This window comes from Diprion similis, chromosome 2, assembly GCF_021155765.1.
Source record: "Diprion similis isolate iyDipSimi1 chromosome 2, iyDipSimi1.1, whole genome shotgun sequence".
NCBI classification, from domain to species: Eukaryota; Metazoa; Arthropoda; class Insecta; order Hymenoptera; family Diprionidae; genus Diprion; species Diprion similis.
In genome coordinates, this window is record NC_060106.1 from 11,113,369 (window position 1) to 11,134,801 (window position 21,433).

At 40.2% G+C, this 21,433-nt stretch overlaps 3 protein-coding genes across 8 annotated transcripts; 2 read left to right on the top strand and 1 right to left on the bottom strand.

Moving 5' to 3' along the window:
- Positions 1 to 942: 942 nt before the first annotated feature.
- LOC124416067 lies at positions 943 to 2,686 on the bottom strand. Its single transcript, XM_046896908.1, has 2 exons — positions 2,549 to 2,686; positions 943 to 2,207 (listed from the first exon to the last, which is right to left on the bottom strand). Exons 1-2 carry the CDS (start codon positions 2,613 to 2,615, stop codon positions 1,057 to 1,059), a joined length of 1,218 nt encoding a protein of 405 aa, XP_046752864.1. The 5' UTR covers positions 2,616 to 2,686; the 3' UTR covers positions 943 to 1,056.
- A 3,989-nt stretch (positions 2,687 to 6,675) lies between these two features.
- Positions 6,676 to 9,162, top strand: LOC124416027. 5 transcript variants are annotated; one of them, XM_046896851.1, is made up of 4 exons: positions 6,676 to 7,072; positions 7,324 to 7,503; positions 7,987 to 8,266; positions 8,379 to 9,162. In XM_046896851.1, the coding sequence occupies exons 2-4, from the start codon at positions 7,334 to 7,336 to the stop codon at positions 8,610 to 8,612; spliced, it is 684 nt and encodes a 227-aa protein (XP_046752807.1). In that variant the 5' UTR covers positions 6,676 to 7,072; positions 7,324 to 7,333; the 3' UTR covers positions 8,613 to 9,162. The 5 variants fall into 5 exon arrangements, with proteins under 5 accessions (XP_046752807.1, XP_046752803.1, XP_046752804.1 ...); XM_046896847.1 differs by having other exon boundaries at positions 6,678 to 7,072; positions 8,373 to 9,162; XM_046896848.1 differs by having other exon boundaries at positions 6,678 to 7,068; positions 8,373 to 9,162.
- Positions 9,163 to 14,261: 5,099 nt separating this feature from the next.
- LOC124413440 lies at positions 14,262 to 16,814 on the top strand. Of its 2 annotated transcripts, none has more exons than XM_046894017.1 (4): positions 14,262 to 14,400; positions 15,580 to 15,788; positions 16,176 to 16,428; positions 16,593 to 16,814. In XM_046894017.1, the coding sequence occupies exons 1-4, from the start codon at positions 14,389 to 14,391 to the stop codon at positions 16,791 to 16,793; spliced, it is 675 nt and encodes a 224-aa protein (XP_046749973.1). In that variant the 5' UTR covers positions 14,262 to 14,388; the 3' UTR covers positions 16,794 to 16,814. The 2 variants fall into 2 exon arrangements, with proteins under 2 accessions (XP_046749973.1, XP_046749963.1); XM_046894007.1 differs by lacking the exon at positions 14,262 to 14,400 and adding an exon at positions 14,443 to 14,495.
- The last annotated feature ends 4,619 nt before the right edge of the window (positions 16,815 to 21,433 follow it).

Here is a 21,433-nt window from a genome sequence, read left to right on the forward strand (position 1 = left end):
TTTTGTAAATATCGTGTATGAAGAGGGAGCCATATTCCATAATCTTTGAGAGGGTAAAATAGAGAACGTTATAACCATTTGATTACACTGCTCACAACTCCGTTGAAGAGAATTGTGAAGGTAACATACAGAAGTGCCCACACTACCGGAGACCACGAGATTAGCTCCAACCCCGGGGCAAACAATGCAGCATTATTCTACAGCGGGTAAGGATCGCGTTCTTCTGCATCGACCGTGGCTACGTCACCGCGAAAACGTCGGTTTATCCACTAGGCTATTTAGGGTACCCCGAATTGGGGTGCGTCAACGAGGAACGATGGTTCTCTGTTTAAAATATTTTTATAATATTTTCAAAAGATGAGAATTAAAAACAAATCATTTTTTTCAAACATCGAAACTTAGTACATAAATTTGGAATTATCAAAGTTGTCAATTCCATGAAAAAATATACGCATAGAGGGAAATAAAATTAAATCATTGGTGAGAAAATGTGCCAAAAACACAACTAAAGAAGGATTCTGTATGTAGTATCCGAACTATGGACTATGTGCAGAAATTGTTACTATTATTAACACCTTTACTAGTTGTTTCACTGATAGGACTCGTATTTTTTACGTATTTAAGTTATTCTAACAAAGAATCGGGCTTGAAAGTCTGTAGGAATTTCTTCGGGTATGCTCCGTTATTTTTTGCATTCTATGGGTTTTTCCCCAAGGAACTTGTAATGACGTATAAAGTTCCGGAGCAAAAGATTAACGAAGTCATCTGGATTTCCAAAACTGAAATACGTATAAGATTAAAAACATTCCGGTGTTGACGTTTGTAGAAGGGGCAAGCAGAAGTAGAAAAACGAAACATATATTTGCAATCTGCACAGGAATTGTAATTCTCTGTCGGCACATATTAAACAATTGTTTTTTATTTGAAATTGGTTTCATTTATCAGAACATACTTCGTTTGATAACCGGTGACGATTTTAACAGCATGACAATCAGCTGACCGATTAATAGTCTAACTCTGCGCTGATAAATTCTTAAAGCGAATATTGATTAGATTCTACGTCAATATGTCAACGACGGTGAGTTCCGGTAAGGTTGGAACAACTTCCCTCAGATCGTCGATGGTGCAGGCGTAAGAGATGCCCTTCTCAATGCTATCCGCGGTCCAAGTCAGCCACGTGATCTTGCTGCTTATATCGTCGCAGATGTAGTAGTCCGATGTCACTTCGGTGATGTACGGATTGTTAACACCGACGAAGGCAGTTCCCTTCTGCGTGAGCGGATCGTAAATGATTTTCCAGAAGAATTTCGGAACTGGCAGGGCACGTTCGTCTCCAGAGGCGTAGAAATATATAGGTTGTTCCAAGTTATTGACGTCGAGGAGGGTTGTGATGCCATGGACACCCGTGTAGACGTCGAGGTCCACCTGAGAGTTACTGGCATAGTCCCTGACGTCCGACTCCAAGTACATCCAGTTCGCTCCGTTGAAGGTTTGCCACTGCGGGTGGCAGTTCACGTACCAGAAAGTGGACCAATGGGCCGAGCCGTAGACGAAGTCAGCCTTCGCGGTGATGTGACCTCGAGCGAAGTAGTAGTTCGAGGAGCTGCTGATGTACGTGGCGCCGAGATCGGTGGAGTTCACGATGAGGGAGACCGTCGCCCTCTGGACCGACCTGGTGAACTGGGTGTTTACGTTGTAGTCACCCCAGAAGTCGCCTTGGGACCAGCTGGGCCTCGGATAGCTGCGCTGGTAGCCACCGATGGTTTTGGTCAGGTTGAACTTGGTCCAATAGGTGAAGTAGATGTCGTCGTCACGGCAGATTTCAATCGTCCTCAGGAACTCATCTCCAAGATCGAATCCGATCTCGAGCTGGCTGTACTTGTTCAGACAGGCTTCCCCAGTTCTCCTGACGGTACTTGATGGCACGAAACTGCACACCAAATCGCCAAATTCGTACTCCACCGAGTTTACCAGGAATGTTTTGTCGCTGACGCAGTACGCCTCGATGTCCTGGACATCCTCATTGCCCACACCCACCAGATAGTTGTTGTCTCCCACGCATGCCAGACGAAGTTCCTCGTTTTCTGCGAAGACCAACGTCCCGCTGGTGTCTACGGGCAATACGTAACTGACTTCTTGACCTTTTGGCACCAGGATCAGTGGCTGCGGGTCGTTCAGGTCTCCGTTCAGGGACACGGAGCATCCACCTATAAGCATTAATTTTTCAATGAGCTAGGTTTTTACGGTGATGCTCACCTTAATTTACTCATGTCAAAACAAAATGCTCAAATTGAGAATAAACCAACAAGAGTGTTCTAATCATAAATTGAACTGAAGGTATTTACACATTCGGTAACAATATACGTAAGACTTGGGACAAATTAGAGAAAAAAAGTAACAAATTTCTATCGGTGCTGGTAAGTTTCTTGATGAATTTTTCATGCAAAGTACTTCGATTATGTAATTATACACGACACAATATTTTGAGCATGAATAACGACGAATCTAATGATTTAGAAAAATGTAATTATAAAAGTAAATGACTTACTGCTTCGAGTTGGCGAGGCATTCGTCGATGCAATCGCAATTGCGAGGAGCGTCGTGAGCCAGATCATTTCCACTGTGGAGAAGAAGTCCGTCGGAACAGTGGACTGGGAGGTAAGGTCTTCTTCTGCGATACCATTTGTGTTTTTCTCATTTTATAGCTACCGAAGGTTGGCAAAATTAGGTGGCGTGGCAATAGCGCTGCTGCTAATCTATCGGCATCATTAATAACGTGCATGTTTCCGAATCTGATTCTGAATACGATGAACACGTGATACATGCTAAGAACGTGAGCGTACGATTTTTAAACATCTCAACGATAACGTCAACGTTTTTAAATAAGTACCACGAATCTCGTATATGAAATGAATACCTCTGGTGATAAAAGAAAAATAATCTCAAAGCTAAAGTAGCAGGTTTCGAATAATAACATATGTTCGAATCTGTCGTTAGTTTTTATTACGATCAAGCGACCGTTTGAAGTTGCAGTAAAATCAGCTGGACATCGCATCCGAAATTAATATTTAGAATCCTTTTTAATCTTAGCATCTTGGATAATTCTTAATTTGCTCCGAGCTTTTCAAGACTCCATTGTGATCGAATTGGACACTTTATTAAGTAATTATATAAATACTGAAGAAATTTACGGAACTTACTTATCCCTTTCTATCATCTGGACCGTTATGACAATTTTTGGGTAGCAAGCCGTTTTTTTACATTTGATTTATATTTTCGAAACGATCTAAATACCGTGAGTCTATTTGAGAATGAAAAATTGCGTCCGTATTTCTCAGACTTGCAACGAAAATTCGTTCTCCACCTGGGTGGAAACTTTGTTTCGTGGAAGTGACTGGCAGCAAATCATCTCTTTCACGTGTTCCACCAAGTCCGTCTTAATTCCTCATCGATCTTGTCATCCCATCTTGAGCCTCAGACATGTTATGATACGTCGCATTCTGATATTTACACGTCCCTTACACATCGGACAATTCAAACGACCAATTACTGAGAGGGTCCACGGTCCACCGCACGTGGCTGGGAAAGATAACTCCTAATTATTGACGGGCACTTCTGGGTCGGTGTGTCTGACGAATGGTCGTATTATCTGAATTTAAAACTTTTCAGTCACCTTTTAATCCTTACTGCTTTACACACGACGGAAGTTAAGTCATAAATTAACTGGAATGTAGCGTACGTGTGAAATCATACCAAGTAAATGTGTACCGCCAATTAATTTCTTGAATACCAGACGCTAACCAGTTTTGATACCTTGAATCGAATTGCAGAGTTATTTTCGCTTGAAATTCTTCTGCTCATTGTACAAGAATCTTAATCATAAGTGACATTCGTACTGTTAATTATCCATAAAGTAATTGTTCTTATGTGGTAATTCCGTATACTACTAACTGTTACTTAAACTAATAAATAACATACTGTGGCAAAATATCTGACCCATATGTGGTTAATTTCCTGTGCTGAAATAAGGATTAACCAGCATTAAAATGACAAGATGATACACGGGTTTTTACTTGCAGAAAGTATGCGATCGCGTTTCATACTATTGACAGAAGCATTAAATGACTGCGACTTGCTATTCTACCGTTATAGTGTCAGTATTTTGTTGAAAATGATCCAATGCATTGAGGCAGATATTTCCTCTCGGGAATTTGATGCGAACAAATGTATTGCGGAAACATTGCTACAATATGACTGCAATATTGCACATGGAAACGTAAGGAGTCTAGTACATTCGCGGTGTTTCCATGTACAGCAGCAGGAGCTTATCAATGCTGCAACTGATTTCAAAAGTTTTACTTGTTTGAGATAATTTTCAGTGGATTATTTTTGTACCTGCCTTGAAATTCACTATTATTGTGTGATCAACTCTTGGTCTTCTTGTTAGACCAAGAGAGTTTATCGTTATTACTGCGTCATTCAACTCATGAATGGCACACGTGCATATAACGCTAAATCTGATTTCATCTTCGAAGGTCTTCGCACCTGCATAATCTTAACATGCATGAGGCAGATAAGATTCTGATTTCTTATTTTGAGACACACGTGACTCACGTGAGACACACATGAATCTACAGAACGATCATAGCGTAACACCAATACTTTTTTCCTCAGTTATCGACGACAGTAATCGTAATACTACCCAATCGGACACATACATCGACGTATAGTATGGACTACGCTTAGACCGGTAGAATATGGCCGGCTTGTAGAAAGAGATAGCAACCGGTAGAGATCAATCTCCGTCTTTTTCTATTCACGAGCGTAGCAATATGATTTAGGGCCCTTAACGATCTGGGCCAACACTCGATTAATTTTTTTGTGACCTGCGACCGGAATGGCTAGGATTTTTTTTTGCAACATATTAATTATTGTAAGTTGCAGTATGCAAAAACTTCAAATTTGTACGGAAACTCAATTTTCTGAGTAAACATTGAGGATTAGTTAGGATAAAATAAAAAGTTTTATAATACTGGGGCATCGGGGGGGACCTTGTATCTATCAAGTCCCTGGCACGCTTTACGCAGCAATCGACACAGCTAATAAAATTCTTAGAACGAGAGAGCAATTGACCTCTACCGCATTCCCTCTTTGTCTAACTCTACGGATACTTTTCGAAGGCCTTTACGTTGGGATCGCGCAGTCCCTACTATATGTCGATGGACACATATATTGTGATTGATTAGGGTTCGATGATGGAGATGGTAGATTAAAGGTAAACGTTTTGATGAATCGGGGTTTGAGGTGCACCTGGTATCAGTCAGTTATATGATGTAGGTATATTTGAAGGTGTGTACGAAACCTGTTTGATCCCAAATTCATAGATTGCGAAAAAGTGTCTTACGCACTTGTTGGAAACTTCAGTTACAGATGTAAATCGTATGACATTGAAAAAATTTCAGTCTGATCAATTGTTGTGCAACAATCCAGAAGTTTGCAATATCATTGCGAATATCGAGTGCTTATGCTCGTGATCGCCGGAACAATCAGATCAGAGTCCGTGCATTAAAATTTAAAGCTTAGCTGGAAAAAAAATCCTAGAACAATCTAGTATAGAGACGGTAATGCAGGAAATTCCGTATCGCGTTTTGTTGTGCTATGAGCTGCGGCATATGACTCGACTTATCGCAGGGAATTTCCGACTGTACCAAAGACTGGGGTTTTGTTAGCTTCCTTGTCGACGGCTCGAAGGCTTGAATATGCGCGACGCTATACGGCAGGTAACTCCAGGCTCATTCCTATCGGCACTGCCTGTGATGTGAAGCGACGACTCTTCATCCACGTTTTGGTCGATATATGATTAGGAGTGAAGTGAACAAGGTTTGTAATGCCTTCGTGTTCAATTCAGCCACAAAGGATTAAAATGGACAATTTTGATGAACAGCTGCAGCTATGCATTAATCACATTACAGATGATACCGATTATGGTAGATTCGCTGTAAAAGAAGTGAAATCCTTCGGTCAATTACGTTTGAGAATCATCAATTTTATCGTAAAAGACCAGTCTGAAATTCCCATGGTCAGTTGCAACGTTATTAATGTAAACGTCTGAATAGATTTGCTAGAGAGGGAAACCTGTTGCAACATCACTGGAATGTGTCATCACTGGATCATTGTACATTCTGTAAACAGGATAACGAACGCATCGGATTCCGTATAATTGTCAAAGAGATACCAAGGCCTTTTACCGGTATCATAAACAATTTCTGGCGCATACCAGGAATGCAGCGCACTACCATGTATTATACGAATCCACTAGAATTGCAATTCCAAAGAAATACGGGATGGTGCCAGAACTGAGAAAAAAAACAATACTGATCCAATCGAGATCAATACGCAGTTTAGAATTTCAAAACAGACGTTATAAGTTTTTATTTTCGTAATACATAAACTGGAATGTCTTGATTTTGTCAGTTTTCGTCAATTACTCAATCAACGACGACCGACAGGTGTACGATATGAATGAATTTTGCAAACTGAAAAATGTTTGTTATCTGGCAGAAAATGTTTTCCGTCATGACTAGATTTGATTTTCGTTCTTTATTTTTGCTTTCACCAAAAACTGACTAGGTACGTTCCTGGGTTGAACCCACGCGCGCCTGCGTAAATATCCAGCACATGGCCACGATGGACAGTCCCTGGTTCACCGCTGGCTGGTTGCGTTCCGCTGCCCGGCTGATAAGTTTAAGGCTTCACCATGGCCGACGAAAATAACGCAAGTGTTTGACCGGCAAGCAAAGTTATGATCCAGGTTCCAGGCACCTACGGGTCATGCATCATACCGCTCCCATTGTCAGCCGATTTACCTCACGCCGAATCAGTGCGCCGTTAATAAAAAGTGAGAGCCTGTGGTGAAATGACGGTCATCTTTCGTCCGTCATATTGATTCCTGATTCACTATACGCGTATCACAATGAAACGCTCATTCACCGGAAGTAGCCGCCTCCTCGCAGAAGTATCGCCGTTCCAATAATTACTCTGGATAATGCTGTTTATCGCTGTTTATTAGTACGTATAATACGTCGTGAATTGTATAATGATTTGTAGACGAACTGCCTGACGTTGGCTCACCGTCCGTTGGAGCTTCTGGTGTGTGAATAGAATGTGACGCAGGTACCTGCTCCGAACGCCGTAAGAGCCTGCGGCACATCCTGCGCATGACTGTATATCTGATATGATTTTTTTCTTTTCTAGAGAACTTAAGGATTGCAAACTGTTTCTACGCAGTGATGTAAGAATGAAGTCTAATTTTCTGGCGTTCAGGGTTGCTGATATGGGGCCTTGGTCACGTCGACGATTCCGCATAACGCCTCTACGAATTCTCGCCGCGTTGCTAGTGCTTGGCGTCCTATTCTGGCTGAACCTTGACCGGCAAGTTGTGCCGCCAGAACCCTGCGCTGTTCCCGAGGAATTCACTGAAAAACTTCACGAACTTGCCCACAGGTACATACATACTACACCAAAGTAAACTCCGCTTCACTTCCGACGGAGGGAAAAGCCAGTTATCGGATAATTACACTCTACGTATTGTGCGCATTTGTAGCGCCGAGATAAGACTATTTTCCTTCGAGATAACGAGAAAATAAGGATACAGGATAAAAGTCACCGACGGTTATCGCTAGCTGGAGTTTACAATTAGCGATTTTCATAGTACGTTGTCGATAGTATTCAGTTTGTCATAAACACATGCGTCTGAGCATAAAAGAGGAAACGAATTACTGCATGATTTCGTGTGAAACTCCAGCTTCATAAAATGCCCAGATTCTCATTGATTTTCGATCAAAAACCGAGTGATATACACATGTTTACTATCTATAGTACATTGTTATACCATTGAAGTCCACTCTTGCTGCGTGTCAAGAGCAACGCAATTACCCCTTAACGGCAACTCGTTGACGAGAAATCGATTTTTCTTTCTAAAATTAGGGCGCATTTGGTGCTGGCGAAACATGGCATAGTTCACTTTCTATGCTTTGGTGGACTCTGGGGTCAGGCAAGGATAGGCCGGGCCCTGCCGTGGGTCCGTAAAGTGGAGTTATGCCTCGTTGACAATCTGCGAGACGACGCGTTAATTTCCAAGGCCTTCAGACAGGCTGGACTCGCCGCTACGTATCTTCACGCCGCCGGTATTTACCGAGTCCAGGAACAGGAAGTCGGCGAAGACGCTCCACGGGTGGAAATAATCGTCTTCGAGGAAGACGTCAAGGTGAGAAACGAACTTCTTTCAGCGTCGCTCCTCGACCGCATAATTTCAGTCTAATCCTTGTGCCTAACTCAATTACCTATGCTTAAATTTTCGCGCTCTGCCGCAGGCTCAGATGGTCAGACGAGTCGGATGGACCCGAAGAGTGCTTCCCCCTGACTGTGAACTCTCTCCGAGCCTGCAGTGCTTCCCGCCACAGCTGGCGATCTCGCCCTTACCGATCAAGCAGTTCGGCAGTCACGTGTTGCCGGTACCACGCGAGGGTATTGAACTCCAGAAGTACCACTATCCCGACAACTGGTGGCTCGAGGTGAAGCCGATTGATTGTGTCGATCACGAGACCTCGTAGTACACACGTGCGATTTAATCACGGATAAGAAAAAAATTATAGAACTGAGTCATGAATCTTTCAAGCTTTAGATTTTCGAGATTGCTAAGAGTATCAAGTGCCATCCTTGTTCTCTCAGTGCTAGCTTTGTTCTGAATAATCATTGCCTAACTCAGAAGTATGAGAGTAGAAAGATCGCTAATAACGTGGACATGAACAGAAATTTGAACAAGCAGTAATTGCCTTCGGTTTTTAGTTACACGAATCAACCAAAAAACTTGAGTCTAATTTTGTACAGTACTTTCTTCAAGGTTGTTCCTACTACGAATAAATTATGCAGATAGTGGTCCATGCTTGAAATTAGTTAATAATAAAATTGTCTGTGCTATAAGGACTGTTGGAGCGAGTTGACGACTAGCGTTGAAGCGTTCCATACCTAAACAGAAGACTTTTCTTCCATGATTACGATATATGATAGTGCATGTAAAATTTTAGAACGCAATCAGCGTTTCTGTACAGTTATCAAGTACCTAAAGCACTGAAATAAATACTTTCTTTTAGAAAATCGCGTGAAAACTACAGACGCACCACTCTTTAGTATCATTAAGTTTTAGTGTAAAAATTCGCTTACCACGGATATTAATGCTTATTAAAGTAACAATGATCAACCAGATTGACTTCAAGACCACAGTCTTATAACTATATATAGAAAATATTTGTCAATTTGTACGATATTATTAATAAAAAATATATTCAGTGACCCCCGTCGCCTCCAGATTGATTTGTGATACTAAACCTTAAACGATTGTACTTATATATGCACGCCTAGTACAAAAACTGCGGTTTTGAGAAATACTCCTGGCAACACACATTCGTAAGAACAGTTTTCAAGTCTTCCCAGAATACTACCTGCAGTTGACACTAAGCAAAACCAGGATTTGTTACTGCACGAGAAATTCGAGAAGATTATAATCGCTTTGTGAATGCTAGATATATTCCTGGATCTGCTTCGATGAATTAAACTTGACCCAAAAACACTTTTTTCACATCTGAAAGTTCATAGACTTCCCGATATATTCCGCCCCTTGGGGACTTCAAGACATCGTCGATGAAGAAATGAAAACGAATGTGCTTTGTTTCCGCTTTACGAATCCGGCCTAATAGTAGCTGTTTGGTTCAATTTCACTGCTCAGTGAGTTGTTCTCCGCGAAAGGAAAGCCGGCAATTCCTGGGGCATCGATTAGGCCTTCGAGAGAGCAGAAAGCAGCAGGCTTCGAAAAATAATGACGGATACACCCGAACGACATGAAGCGAATCTAAACGGACTGGATCAGCCGAAGCGAGGAACGTGTTTTTTCGCAAACGGTCGTTAAAGTAAGGCTGCTGCTGTTGCACCTGCGACATAGGTCTCGTCATTGTTACACATTTGGTTGGACATGAGCAATTGTTATTTTCTCTGGCGGTCATTGCAGCATGTGGAAGGGACGGCCCAGTTTACTTGAGATCTCGAAATGATTATAGACCGAGCATTTGTTCGTTTCAAACGAGTAGCCACGAAGTCGCGTCGTCATATCGCACTTGGAAATATATATATATATATATAAATATACATGTATATTTTTTTACCAGCATAGCAAGATGGCAAGAGCTAAAGATTTCGATAAGAAATGTCAGTTTTTGCTGAATGCCATTAGAAGAAGATGTTGCAGAAAAATGAGCACGCGAAAAAGAAGACTTGTCTACGCGTTTGAAAAACGGCGGCTCACATGACGCATGAGACAGTTATCGCCAGATCCGCAACGTAATGTTAACAATTTTTTGATGTGCAAGATATGTCGATACGTGAACATTAGCCTCAATATTTTCTGACCTGGATCGAAAGCGGAATATACAACTATGTGTACCGAAACAATTGGCTTGTATATTTTTAAGAACGGAAGCCGTAAAGTGGTATTCGGTGAAGACAGAAATTTTCAACCCAACCAGGATTCTCGACCCGATTCGTGAGCCAAATGGAAGCATGGTGCAATTATTTTGTCAAAACTACACTAAACCACGGTTTTAAAGCCCCTGAAGAGCCTCGAGGTTCTGTAAGATATTTGGTAGCATGTTAAACCGTTCGGTACACCATTAATCAGTCATTATCATCGAAATCACAGAAATCACTTGGCCTGTACTATCACTCGTCGGTGATCCGAAATCGAAGGCCTTCTATTCAGCATGGGAATAGACGGAAAATCATAATCGTAATCTTCGACGCCAAAAGATTTGGATTTCCGTCTGTCAGAACGTTTCCAGAGCTCTCAATTCCTCCCTTATATAGTCTGTATCAGGGCGAGTAAGCCCTGACATTTCCACAATAGACGTGCTTCCGACGGGATTGCCTAGAAACGTTTTGTCGCCGGACCTGCATTGTGCAAGTGACATCTGTGTCCTGGCCGTCCCCCAATGTCTACACCGAACAGATTGACCAACGTTTATTTGCTAAAACCTACAAAGTTCTTGAAAATTTTTGAGAACCAAAAAGTACTTCGACTCGTTAATTACACCTAGTCAGTGAATTTGGAATAACATTTGATTTTCGTGGAGATGACTGACCGAGATTAACCGAGAATTTATCTGAACTCAACTATTCATCTAGATAAATAAAAAGAGGATGAGTGAAAATTTTAACACAAAGCTGGCGTTATTTTGACTACCAGCAGCGACTCCAGGCTGGGCAGCAGGATTCCCAAAAGGCGGCTGTGGGAAAGGTTACGATTTACATAGCTAAGCTGTGCACGGTGTCAGTACATAATTAGTATCCCAGCTGAAGACAGAGGCTGTAAATTACCGCCAAGGATTTCACATTTTCATATATTCAGTACCACGCTCCTGGCAGTGTCACGCGGCACACTTCCAGGCTTTATTTATACTGATGAAAACAGAGCGTTTGTATATCCTACCTGGGAGAAAATCGATCGAACAGCTTCTGTGGACGACAGGTAAAGATAATCCACGCCGCAGATACAGATGGAGCCAGCTTCGTTTTGGACGGTTGCAGAACGTTGCGTTTAGAAATAACGTGCAATCTGCGACGAATCACATCATTTTTCGCACACTTCGTTGAACGGCTTATCAATTTAGCCTCTTTCGGATTTTCTGGCTACTTGGTGGGGTAGCAATTTCAACATGTACCTAATATTAAATGATGACAATACTTCGCGTTGTACTGTGTGCATAAAAAATGAGAAACTGTTAATATTATTCGATATTTCTTTTTGCTCTACTATAAAGACCCAATTTTCGAGATTGATCCGAGAAGCGTGTGAATTCTAGCAAAAGGAACGAATTAATATATCCGCAATGGTTTATCATCGAGTCTATCTGTGACTAGTGTTTCAGCATTTGGATATTTTCTTACCTCTTTACTTAGCAACATGAGTAAGGCCGCATGGAATGAAGGATGTATAACGACTCGAAATCGAGGACGCTAAATGCATTGCACATCTACTCGGGTGAATAGAAGAAGTCCATGGGCGATTTGGCACGTTCCTGTCGTCACAGCAACGACGGCATCTCATATACCAAAGTTTCCGGCGCTGTTGGGTCGAATCTGTTACAGAACCGAATGAACCTTAGGCCGCTCATTTCCATAACAATGCGTTTATTTCGGTGCACGGTGAGCCAGAGCTAGGGTACCAAAGCGGTACCATCCGCTAGTCACGAAAGCACAAAGGTACAAAGAAATCCCGCGACGTAGATCGATACTCGATTACCGGTTGTGCCATTATCAGTTCGTATCAATATCTGCCTGAGAGAGCTCGCGCACGCTCGAGGCTTCCAAGTTTGAAAACTTGAAAAGTTCCAAAGCCTCGAGGTCGACGGCGAACAGACCTCCTCCCCCGTGGCTTTCATCGTGCCAATATTCTAGCACCAGTCTTTTTCTGCGTGATTCTAATACGAATATTGCCGAAATCCAAAGCTGGCGAAGCTCGTGCTTAACGACAGTCAAACTCGGATCTGATAGTCATAAGCAATGGCCGCTCATTATATCGTTTTATACAAGATGAAGCTCGAAGCCGGAAGAAATTCAGAGCAGGATTTTGCAATAAGGTCGCGAATGGGCGACCAAGGAAGGGTGAAATACCCCACGAAATATCCATCGTTTGATCTTTGCCAATTTCGAGCGCCCAACTTCCCGCAATCATTATCGTCAGTCTCGCTCTTATCGCCCCCGCGAACTAGTCACCCGGATATTCAAGGGTAGCGCGAGGGTACAAAACTCGTCTTATCTCCTCTTCGCTAATGTCAGCCTCTTTGCGATTCTGCTCATATCTGATGCTCGTTGGTCTTTACATATTTTCTTATTCTGTAAGCCTCCGCGCTTCTACCGCAAGCAAATTACTACGAGGTGTTCGATCTACTTTCGGCAATGGTAGTTAATGAAAAAAGATTCGTTCTTATGCGGTGATTTTTTTTTATCGAAAACTATAATCGTTCCTAGAACGCACGTATTATATAATATGGAATAACTGTGAAAGAAATGTTTATTCCAGAATTACATCCATATTATTCTATGCACGGATAGAAAAAAAATGCAGTGGAATGTACAAACCTCATTTTTCATTGGAATTCTGTCGCATCTTTTTTGCTCCAAATTAATCATGCTAAGGATTTCTCACGTGACTTTAATTTATAGGTATATTTCAATTAGAGAAAAAAATCCAACGACGCATTAATTTTACTGAAAAAATGTGTCACGGATTAGTAGATCAGCTTTAAGGGGATACTTTGGTGAAAGTTTAACGGTTTTTTTGTTCTTGACTGATAAAAAAAAAGTTGTAAAAGAAAATCTTTCCACCAGTTGTTAGATTATGGAAGTATAAGTTTTTAAGAAAATTTCAATGATCGAACGATTTTCTGTAATAAAATGTGTGCGCAAGGAACTTTTCGAAGGAGATTCACTCAACCACTGCCATAATCTAAAAATTGTTGAAGGGATTTTCTTATTTGCAATTTTCAATCGATAATAAAAAATTTCACTGAAATCTCCCTTTAAACTAAATAACCTGAAACATTACGACGGCCATAAATTGTACACTTCAAAGAAATCGTTGTCTTAATTTTTTTCCGCCATGTATGTAACAGCCACGTTTCAGTGAAGTAAAAGATGATGTCCACGTACATACAATTGGCAGAGCTGAGGCACCGGCGTGGTGGGGATGCATATAAAGAAAGGCTTTCTAAGCGATGGACCATCATTATAATCTCCAACGGCCTGCACGGAGTCTACAATTGTTCTAACTAGGTCCAAAGAAACTGGGGCAAAATATTTTAATTGCGCATGGTTTGTTGGGCCCAATTATAAGATAGTGAAAATATAATAAATAAATAAAACTTTTGAAGTGAGGTAAAGTCCGTGTAGTACCGTACAAACGGTGTTAACCGCGTGGTTAACAGCTCGTTTGAAAATGCCGAGTTGTTCGAAAAATATACGGTAAAATTTGCTTAAAGGAATAAGATATATAGATATACGTGTACAAACGATAAAAAAAGGTAAACGTAAGTTAAAATTTCTAACATAAAAAACGTCAGAGTTTGTAATTTCGTCAGTGATTCGTGTTCTGGTGTCAGTTAATTAAAAATGTAAATACTTCTCGGACTTGTTGATATTACAGTAATAATAATAATAATAACAATCATTCCTGCAAAGAGTTACGATGGGAAAAAGAGGCCGTACCGTGAATCTCGGTACATAAAGGAGCTGAATTGTCATCACGACTATATTGATGTGTGACGAACACGCACGTCAGACATGAACGCGTGTGTGAGTAACAGTTCGCCGTTCGGCTTTCAGCGCCAATTTTACTAATTCTGATCCAATTGACTCTGTCTCGCGTGACAATGCTTTCAAAGGCTGGGGTAAATATTGCATCGGAAATATGAGAAATTTCTGTATTTCTTTTGAAATATGTTTCACGAAGTCGAACGAGTATTCGTCAGAATATTCAGCTTCATGTATGGTTAACGTCATTATTACAACAATTCTTACCTAAAAAACATGTAAAGTTGTTGGCATCACCTAATACTTTCAGTTTAAAAAATTTAAGTTGAACTTTTCTCGCTCAACGCGATATATTCTTGATTTGGTTCTTCGTCAGGGCAAAAGGCAGCTTTTCATTGAGCAATATCAATTACCAAAAGAAAGGATTGGAAACTCATGTTTCTCGCGGCATCGTAGCATTGTGGAAAATCGTATTTTACTTACCAACGGTAGAAAAAAAATGTGTGAAAAATTTTCCTCGTATTTATTCAACCGCTAGTTTATTGCTTAAATTTCTCCCAGAACTCTGTAATAACTCCTTTACGGTTCTATCCACTGCATAAGTAACGTGAGTACTTTGCATGAGAATACAGAGACGAGTAAAGCGCACTCGCGCTTTGATGAATGAGAGTCGTAAAAGCAAACGTTTATTCGAGTATGAATAACAGAGGTGTATACGCGGAAGTTGATCACATAACTTTTTATAACTAATCACTTATACACTGTGCAGCTGGTGTGACCCACTTGCAATTAATATTTTTAAACGAAGACACAGCTGGCGGAAAATTTGAACGCTACGGTCACCTCCATTTTTAAAAGTTCAATTCATAGAAAAACTTTCCGTATTTCCGTTCAACTTGAAACTCGGAAAAAATGGAGAATTTGAAATCGAAAAGAAACGATCCGACAATTTTCACAGCTGCCGTTTGTCACTGATTAAATATCCTAAGAAGTTTAACGGGATCATGTATGACTCTTGACCTCGCAGCAGAGTGTCGTGCTTGTCTCGAGATTCTAACTCTGAAGCATGGAAAGAGCGCCTGAAACTCAAGTTATAATTTATGTTCCTTATTTACCCAGTAAATAACAGTAAACTCCTTCCGTGCCGTGCCGCGGTAAACGCGCGGTAGGTAATTTCACAAGATAGAGATGGTATAAAAAAATTCGTCCACATGTTCACAGAATTCGTTGGGATTAATATTCGTCTTCGTCATACTCGGCGAGATTCTCCCTCCACTGGAATCCAAGATTATTAGACCGTACAAATTCCATCGTTCAAGGCCTCCGCAGAGATCAAGATGGCATCCTGGTCCCCGACGTCCGAAGTGGCATCCGCCTAGAAAAAGACCTCCACCACGTCACTATCCCCGTTACAGGCCGAAATATCAGAGGTAAGAAGAAGGTTTCAGCCTGGAGTGTAGTGAATAAAAAAACGTCGAAAATCAGTTGTAAAAACTCCGATTTTGCAAGTGTATGCAAGGAATGTGGCGTAAAAACGTCACGAATTGAAAGAGGTCATTTTATTTTTTCAAACTGCGTAGCTCTTTCGCTTTTAAAAGCTTGTATCCGGCGAAAAAAAAATGTTATTCAATTTCCGCAGCTCACTGACCGGCGAGTGCATGGAGAAACATACATCAGCCGTGAATCCGATTTCCCTGTAAAATTTTTACGACGTGATTTGATTAGTCGAGAGTGAGCTTGTTCGGCAAACACGTTGCAATAAACTGCGAATCGAACACGATACTCGTATAATTTACACGACCTAAACCTGTCGTCAGGTACCCTACGACGAATTACGAAAACGGAATCGACTATGCGTCCGACGAACAGCCTTACACGATTGAAATCGAACTGCCAAGACGGTTCGGAGGGGCGGAAAAGTACCACGGGACTTCCGGCATTCACAGCAAGAGAGGCCCCAAGAGAGGCGAGGTCTACGACGAACCGGAATACGACGAGTTCCTGGAGGACGAATACTACGACGAACAGGACAGGGTTATTCGGACGGGAAAGAAGAAGGTGCGGATTAAGGTAAGTGTATTGATTGCCTGAAGTTGTTGGGAAGGTGTCGAATAACTGCGGTTCCATGCTCACCTTCCTTCGTTTATAACGTCGAATTGCTGCGAAAACAAACTTTGTTTGTGGTCACAGGTTGCAATGCACGATACCGAACTAATTCATCTTCAATTTTCCAGGTGATCAAAGGTCTGAAGCCTAAGCTGAATATCAGGATATCTCGCATAGACGATGCAAGGACCAACGAGACCGAGACTTACCCGCTTCTTCAGCCGCAGATATCGACCAACATCGAGGAACTTGGTACGCAGGTAGACGAAGAATGGATGCCAGCTAATCCTCAGCCGTCCTACCCAGTTCACCTGAGAGGAGCTCGTTAGCGAGCAATAGATTAAAATTGTTTATACTATAATTGTAAATTATTATATTAATACTAAACTTTTCTTGCTGAACGGTGTCTCTTTGGTTTGGTAATGTTATACCAATATTTTTTTATTTCCTCATTGAAACACAATTCTGTAGTCGAGTGCAGGTCTTGCACTTGAGTTTAGAGTGCATTCGGGTATAGGTGGATATTGTTTTACAAATGAACGTAACTGGAGACAGACTACAATATCCGACCTTTTACAGTCGCAGAAATAACGACGCAGCTTTCTTTTGGATCAATGCCGACTGAGGTGGACAAGGTAAAATACGCAGTTGTTTCATGTCGTTCCTGTTTGCTTTTCACCTGGGAAATCGTCGCATTAGAATATAGATTGGAAATTTTGAAACCATATCGTACAGCTGTACCAACCTTGCAGCTGTAGGAACGGAGTAAACAGCTGGTGGGAATTTTTGGGTAGTGATTGATGGATGTTGTTTCGACTCCTTTTGATTAGCGGGTTGTCACCATCTTTCTTGTGATTTGGTTTTTTATTTCTAACTTAATAGTCAACAAACATATAATAAATATGATGATGATGATGAAAACAATGTTTATGTTGAAAAAAAAAAAATATAATGTCAATAATAGCATTAATAGTAATAATAATAATAATAACAATAATAATATATAATACATTTTAGCGTAACATACGTTTTACGACACCAATAACACGCACACAATTCTCACGCTCAGGATTATACAACGGAGGAAATTATATTGTACCCTGATAATTCTTTCCCCCCTCCAAGACTGCCATTCGTCAAATTATCGTAAAGTTGTTATATTATTAGGCAACGTTTCCGGTTGACAATGTGATTCATCTGCTAATAGATATTAGGCATGTAATTGCACCCTGCACGGCGGCGTTATAAGCTGCACTTTACTGCCTGCAAGGATGCTCAGGATTGCAAAATGTGTACCGAAATTGCATCAAGCCTAAGAGGCGTACAATTATATCCAATTATATAATCAGACTCCAATTTCTCTACTTCAAGCTCGCCGAATTTCAATTTCCACAAAAAGAAAACTGCAAAAAAAAAAAAAAAACACCTGAAATTACTTGCCCTTCGAATAGCAAAACCTCGTTTATTCGCTAATTCTGATTTTCAGCATACTCATTAATTTAAATTGAAGATTTAATATGAATACGTAGAAGAGGGACATCTCAGGCTGGAATGTCGAGGCGTTGATGAATTTTCCGGGAATTTGAATACTCCGGTTCGAAATCGGCTCGACGATACAACTTCAAATGGTTTCATGCCATTAATAGTCACTGACTTACCCGTATTTCAACGGCCAAGCAGCTGTGCAATAAGAATCGTTAGCGAGGTCGCAGTTGGAGCTTTACGAAAATCACACGTCTGCACACAACGTGATAAAAGTATGACTAATTGTAAGAAGGCATAGAACGCATTTGAGAGGTAGGCCAGCGTGTTATTCACCAGAATGATTACATCTGAAGGTTGTGGGTACCTACATCATACCTCATACTATATTTTATAGTCGCCATATCCCCGTTAGCCTTGTGCCTCTGCACCACCCAACTTCGATCCAACCTCGGGAATAAATTAACGAAACATAAAGGCGGGCGTATAATACACCAGAAATCGCTAGTCAAGCGATTTCATCGCTGTAGTAGGTAAATTTCTCTCCTGCAAGATTGCCAGGGTAGAAAATTGTACATGTATATAGGGTATAACGTTATAATAAGGCCGGTCTTGATTCAACCAGAATAAAATCGCACTTAGTGCTCTACTCTGATTGTTATTTAATCACAAAATATCGACCGGTTCATAACTATTCCAACATAGATATTTGTACGTTCATTCAACCATCGCACTGCGAGAGGCAACGAGATCGGATTATGAGTTATTCAAATTGATGAAGGCCAAATAGTCCGTACATTTGTTTTTAATTTTCTAGAGCATAATTTTATTAGAACTAAAGCCGGTAGTCCAGGAAAACTTTTCCGTCAGACGTGATTCAATGCCAATTGCTTCACTGCGCCTAAGATAAGTGTTTTTACGTACCGTTTGAAGGAGAGAAATTTTAAGCTATCCGTTAGAGTACTTCACGCCGCTTGAAAGGTGTATCTACATAAAAATATTGACATCAGCGGTGCTTGACCCCTTAAATTTTTTTGTTTGAAAAATTAATATTAGAAGAGCCTGGCTCCCAAAATTTCTCCGGAATGAAGATGACCAAAAAAAAAACCAACGTCAAGATTCTGACCAGCGGACTTTATTTCGATATTTATTCTCAGAGAGCAGCCGATGGGCTATACAGAATATTTTAACACTCCGAAAGAACTCTAGGAGAACTCACGGCAGGATTTCGTTGTAATCTAAATGGATCGATTGATAAATGAGAAGTTTTTTGGCTAATGTAGTCTACTCACGTTTCTTACTTGGGATAAATAGAAGAAAGAAAAAAAAAAAAAAAAAATACAGGTCGAGGTACATCCGGAATTGAATTTAGAGCCGGAATTTCAGTCTGGAGGAGAAAGGGCGTATTTTCCTATTTATGATCCTGAGAATTTTGCATCCACGCTCTCGAAGTAACAATCTGTAATACATTTTACTTCGAAGCCATCACGGCGTTACGTCTCGCGTTTTTCCGACGCCGCTTGCGTCGTCATAAGCTGCAGGTAGTTTCGATGTTACTTCTGTTACGCAGTTTGTGCGCCTCGTTACACTTGTCTCTAGTTATTTTTTGTCTTTTCTTTATCTTTTGCTTTTTCCTTCCCTTCTTGTCTTTTTCGCTTTATTCCCGGCTAGTACTCAAGTAATATATATTATATAACTCACTCGCACAACACACGGGGTTATATAAACATAGAAACATACAAACACACATGATGCTCTACGTGTATATGTATATACCTATTATGTACTCGAATTTCGAGCGAGATGATACTATCCAACTTTACTTGCGCTCGTTCTTCTTCCTCTTCAACTTCCATTTCCGTCGCCAGTCGCTTTCTCCGCTCTCTCCGCTCTCTCCTCTACATTTCTCTGCTGCTTGGTTCTCTTTTTCCCGTTGCTTTTTCATACATTCATTTTTTCACGGTATGTACATACCTGCATGTTATACTATAAGTACTTCCATTTTTTTTATTCCGTTTTATTGTTTATCTTTATTAAATTCTAATTATTTTTTTTTACTTTTTACGGTTCGTTTTTTACTTAGACGTTTTTTACTTTGGTAATTAACTACTTTTTATCGAAGCACTTTATTGCAGGTTTTTTTTTTTTTTTACGAAGCACGTATTGCGTTACAATTTTTCGATTCTTAGTTTTCGCGCGGGGGATGGGGATAGGGGGGGGGTTTACCCTTCGGCTTAGATTTATTTTATTTTATTTCTTTCAAATTATTATTCATTAAATAACATATCACAATTATTATTATATTTATAAGCACTTTCCGCAGCGTTCATTCGACCGATTTTATCGATGAGATCGTTATTTTTGTAATTCTTATTATTATTAGTTTTTTTACTTTTCTCTGGTTTTGCAGCGTAACCTTTGTTAGCAAGTCGGTGTAGGTCTGGTTATTCACTTTGGACAAGACGTTAAGAATTCAATCCTTAAATTTCATTTCTGAAATGTCTTGTCTGCAAATTCACATCCACCCATTTTTATTATTGTTATTTCTTTTTTTGTTGATTTTTAGGTAGACGTGACTTACATCGATTAGCACGCGACCGGTCATATTACTTATCGTTACTCTTCCGTTTTTTTTTGTTTTTTTTTAGCACTGTAGAAATACTTAATATATTACAATAGTTATCGTATTCGAATGTAAATGTATAATACTTGACATATTTATATGTATGTACAGAGTTTTGTTCTTCAATCTTTTTTCGATCGTTTGATTTTATTCTGGGTATTTAATTGAAAGCAATTTCATTCAACTTGACCTTACTTCAATATAACTGGCTCGCTAAACGACGATCAATAATTTTCTTTTACAGTACGTCGGTTTAAATTCAAGTAAATAAATAAAATCTTATCTGTGCTATATAATAGTTGTCAAATCTTTATACTCACGTTCGAGTTTTCGCGTTGATTGAAACGTAATGTCAATGTTGTTGACATAACAACGGAATGTGTGATTTTAACATTGTTACAATTTTTTGTTTTATTTATCACTTAACAGAACAATTTTACTCGCTCGTAATACACTGTATCCTTTTCATCTGAACTTTGGTAGACAGGTTCCTTATCTTACGAAATATTGCAACGAAGTCTGTACATAAGTATATTTAAGCCGCGATATCGTATATCAGTAATGATTACGATGTTCTCAGCGATTCAACATCGACACTTGCTTTAGGCTTCGATTCTTTCACAGCTATAGAACTTTTAAAATTTGGAGTAAGCCCGGGCTTAAATGATCATATATATCCACAACGCGTCGTTCGCTGATTAATCAACAACAATTTATTAAGTCGTTTCCTTACCTCGAGCTGCAATTTCATAACCGCGTCGTTTTAACACCGCGCACTAACGAAAATTATTACTTCATTGTAATTTTTTATTTTGTATATAACATGAGTATGTCTATACATACATATATATATATATATATATA

What these genes read in the sequence shown, in the direction of transcription:
- LOC124416067 (XM_046896908.1), bottom strand. Translation starts at nt 2,615, where the DNA reads ATGATCTGGCTCACGACGCTCCTCGCAATTGCGATTGCATCGACGAAT. An exon ending in TGCCTCGCCAACTCGAAGCA is followed by an intron (nt 2,208 to 2,548) that starts GTAAGTCATTTA and finishes TAATGCTTATAG; the next exon opens with GTGGATGCTCCGTGTCCCTG.
- LOC124416027 (XM_046896847.1), top strand. Translation starts at nt 7,334, where the DNA reads ATGGGGCCTTGGTCACGTCGACGATTCCGCATAACGCCTCTACGAATT. An exon ending in CTTCACGAACTTGCCCACAG is followed by an intron (nt 7,504 to 7,986) that starts GTACATACATAC and finishes TTCTAAAATTAG; the next exon opens with GGCGCATTTGGTGCTGGCGA. An exon ending in TCTTCGAGGAAGACGTCAAG is followed by an intron (nt 8,267 to 8,372) that starts GTGAGAAACGAA and finishes GCTCTGCCGCAG; the next exon opens with GCTCAGATGGTCAGACGAGT.
- LOC124413440 (XM_046894007.1), top strand. An exon ending in TACAGGCCGAAATATCAGAG is followed by an intron (nt 15,789 to 16,175) that starts GTAAGAAGAAGG and finishes ACCTGTCGTCAG; the next exon opens with GTACCCTACGACGAATTACG. An exon ending in AGAAGAAGGTGCGGATTAAG is followed by an intron (nt 16,429 to 16,592) that starts GTAAGTGTATTG and finishes TCAATTTTCCAG; the next exon opens with GTGATCAAAGGTCTGAAGCC.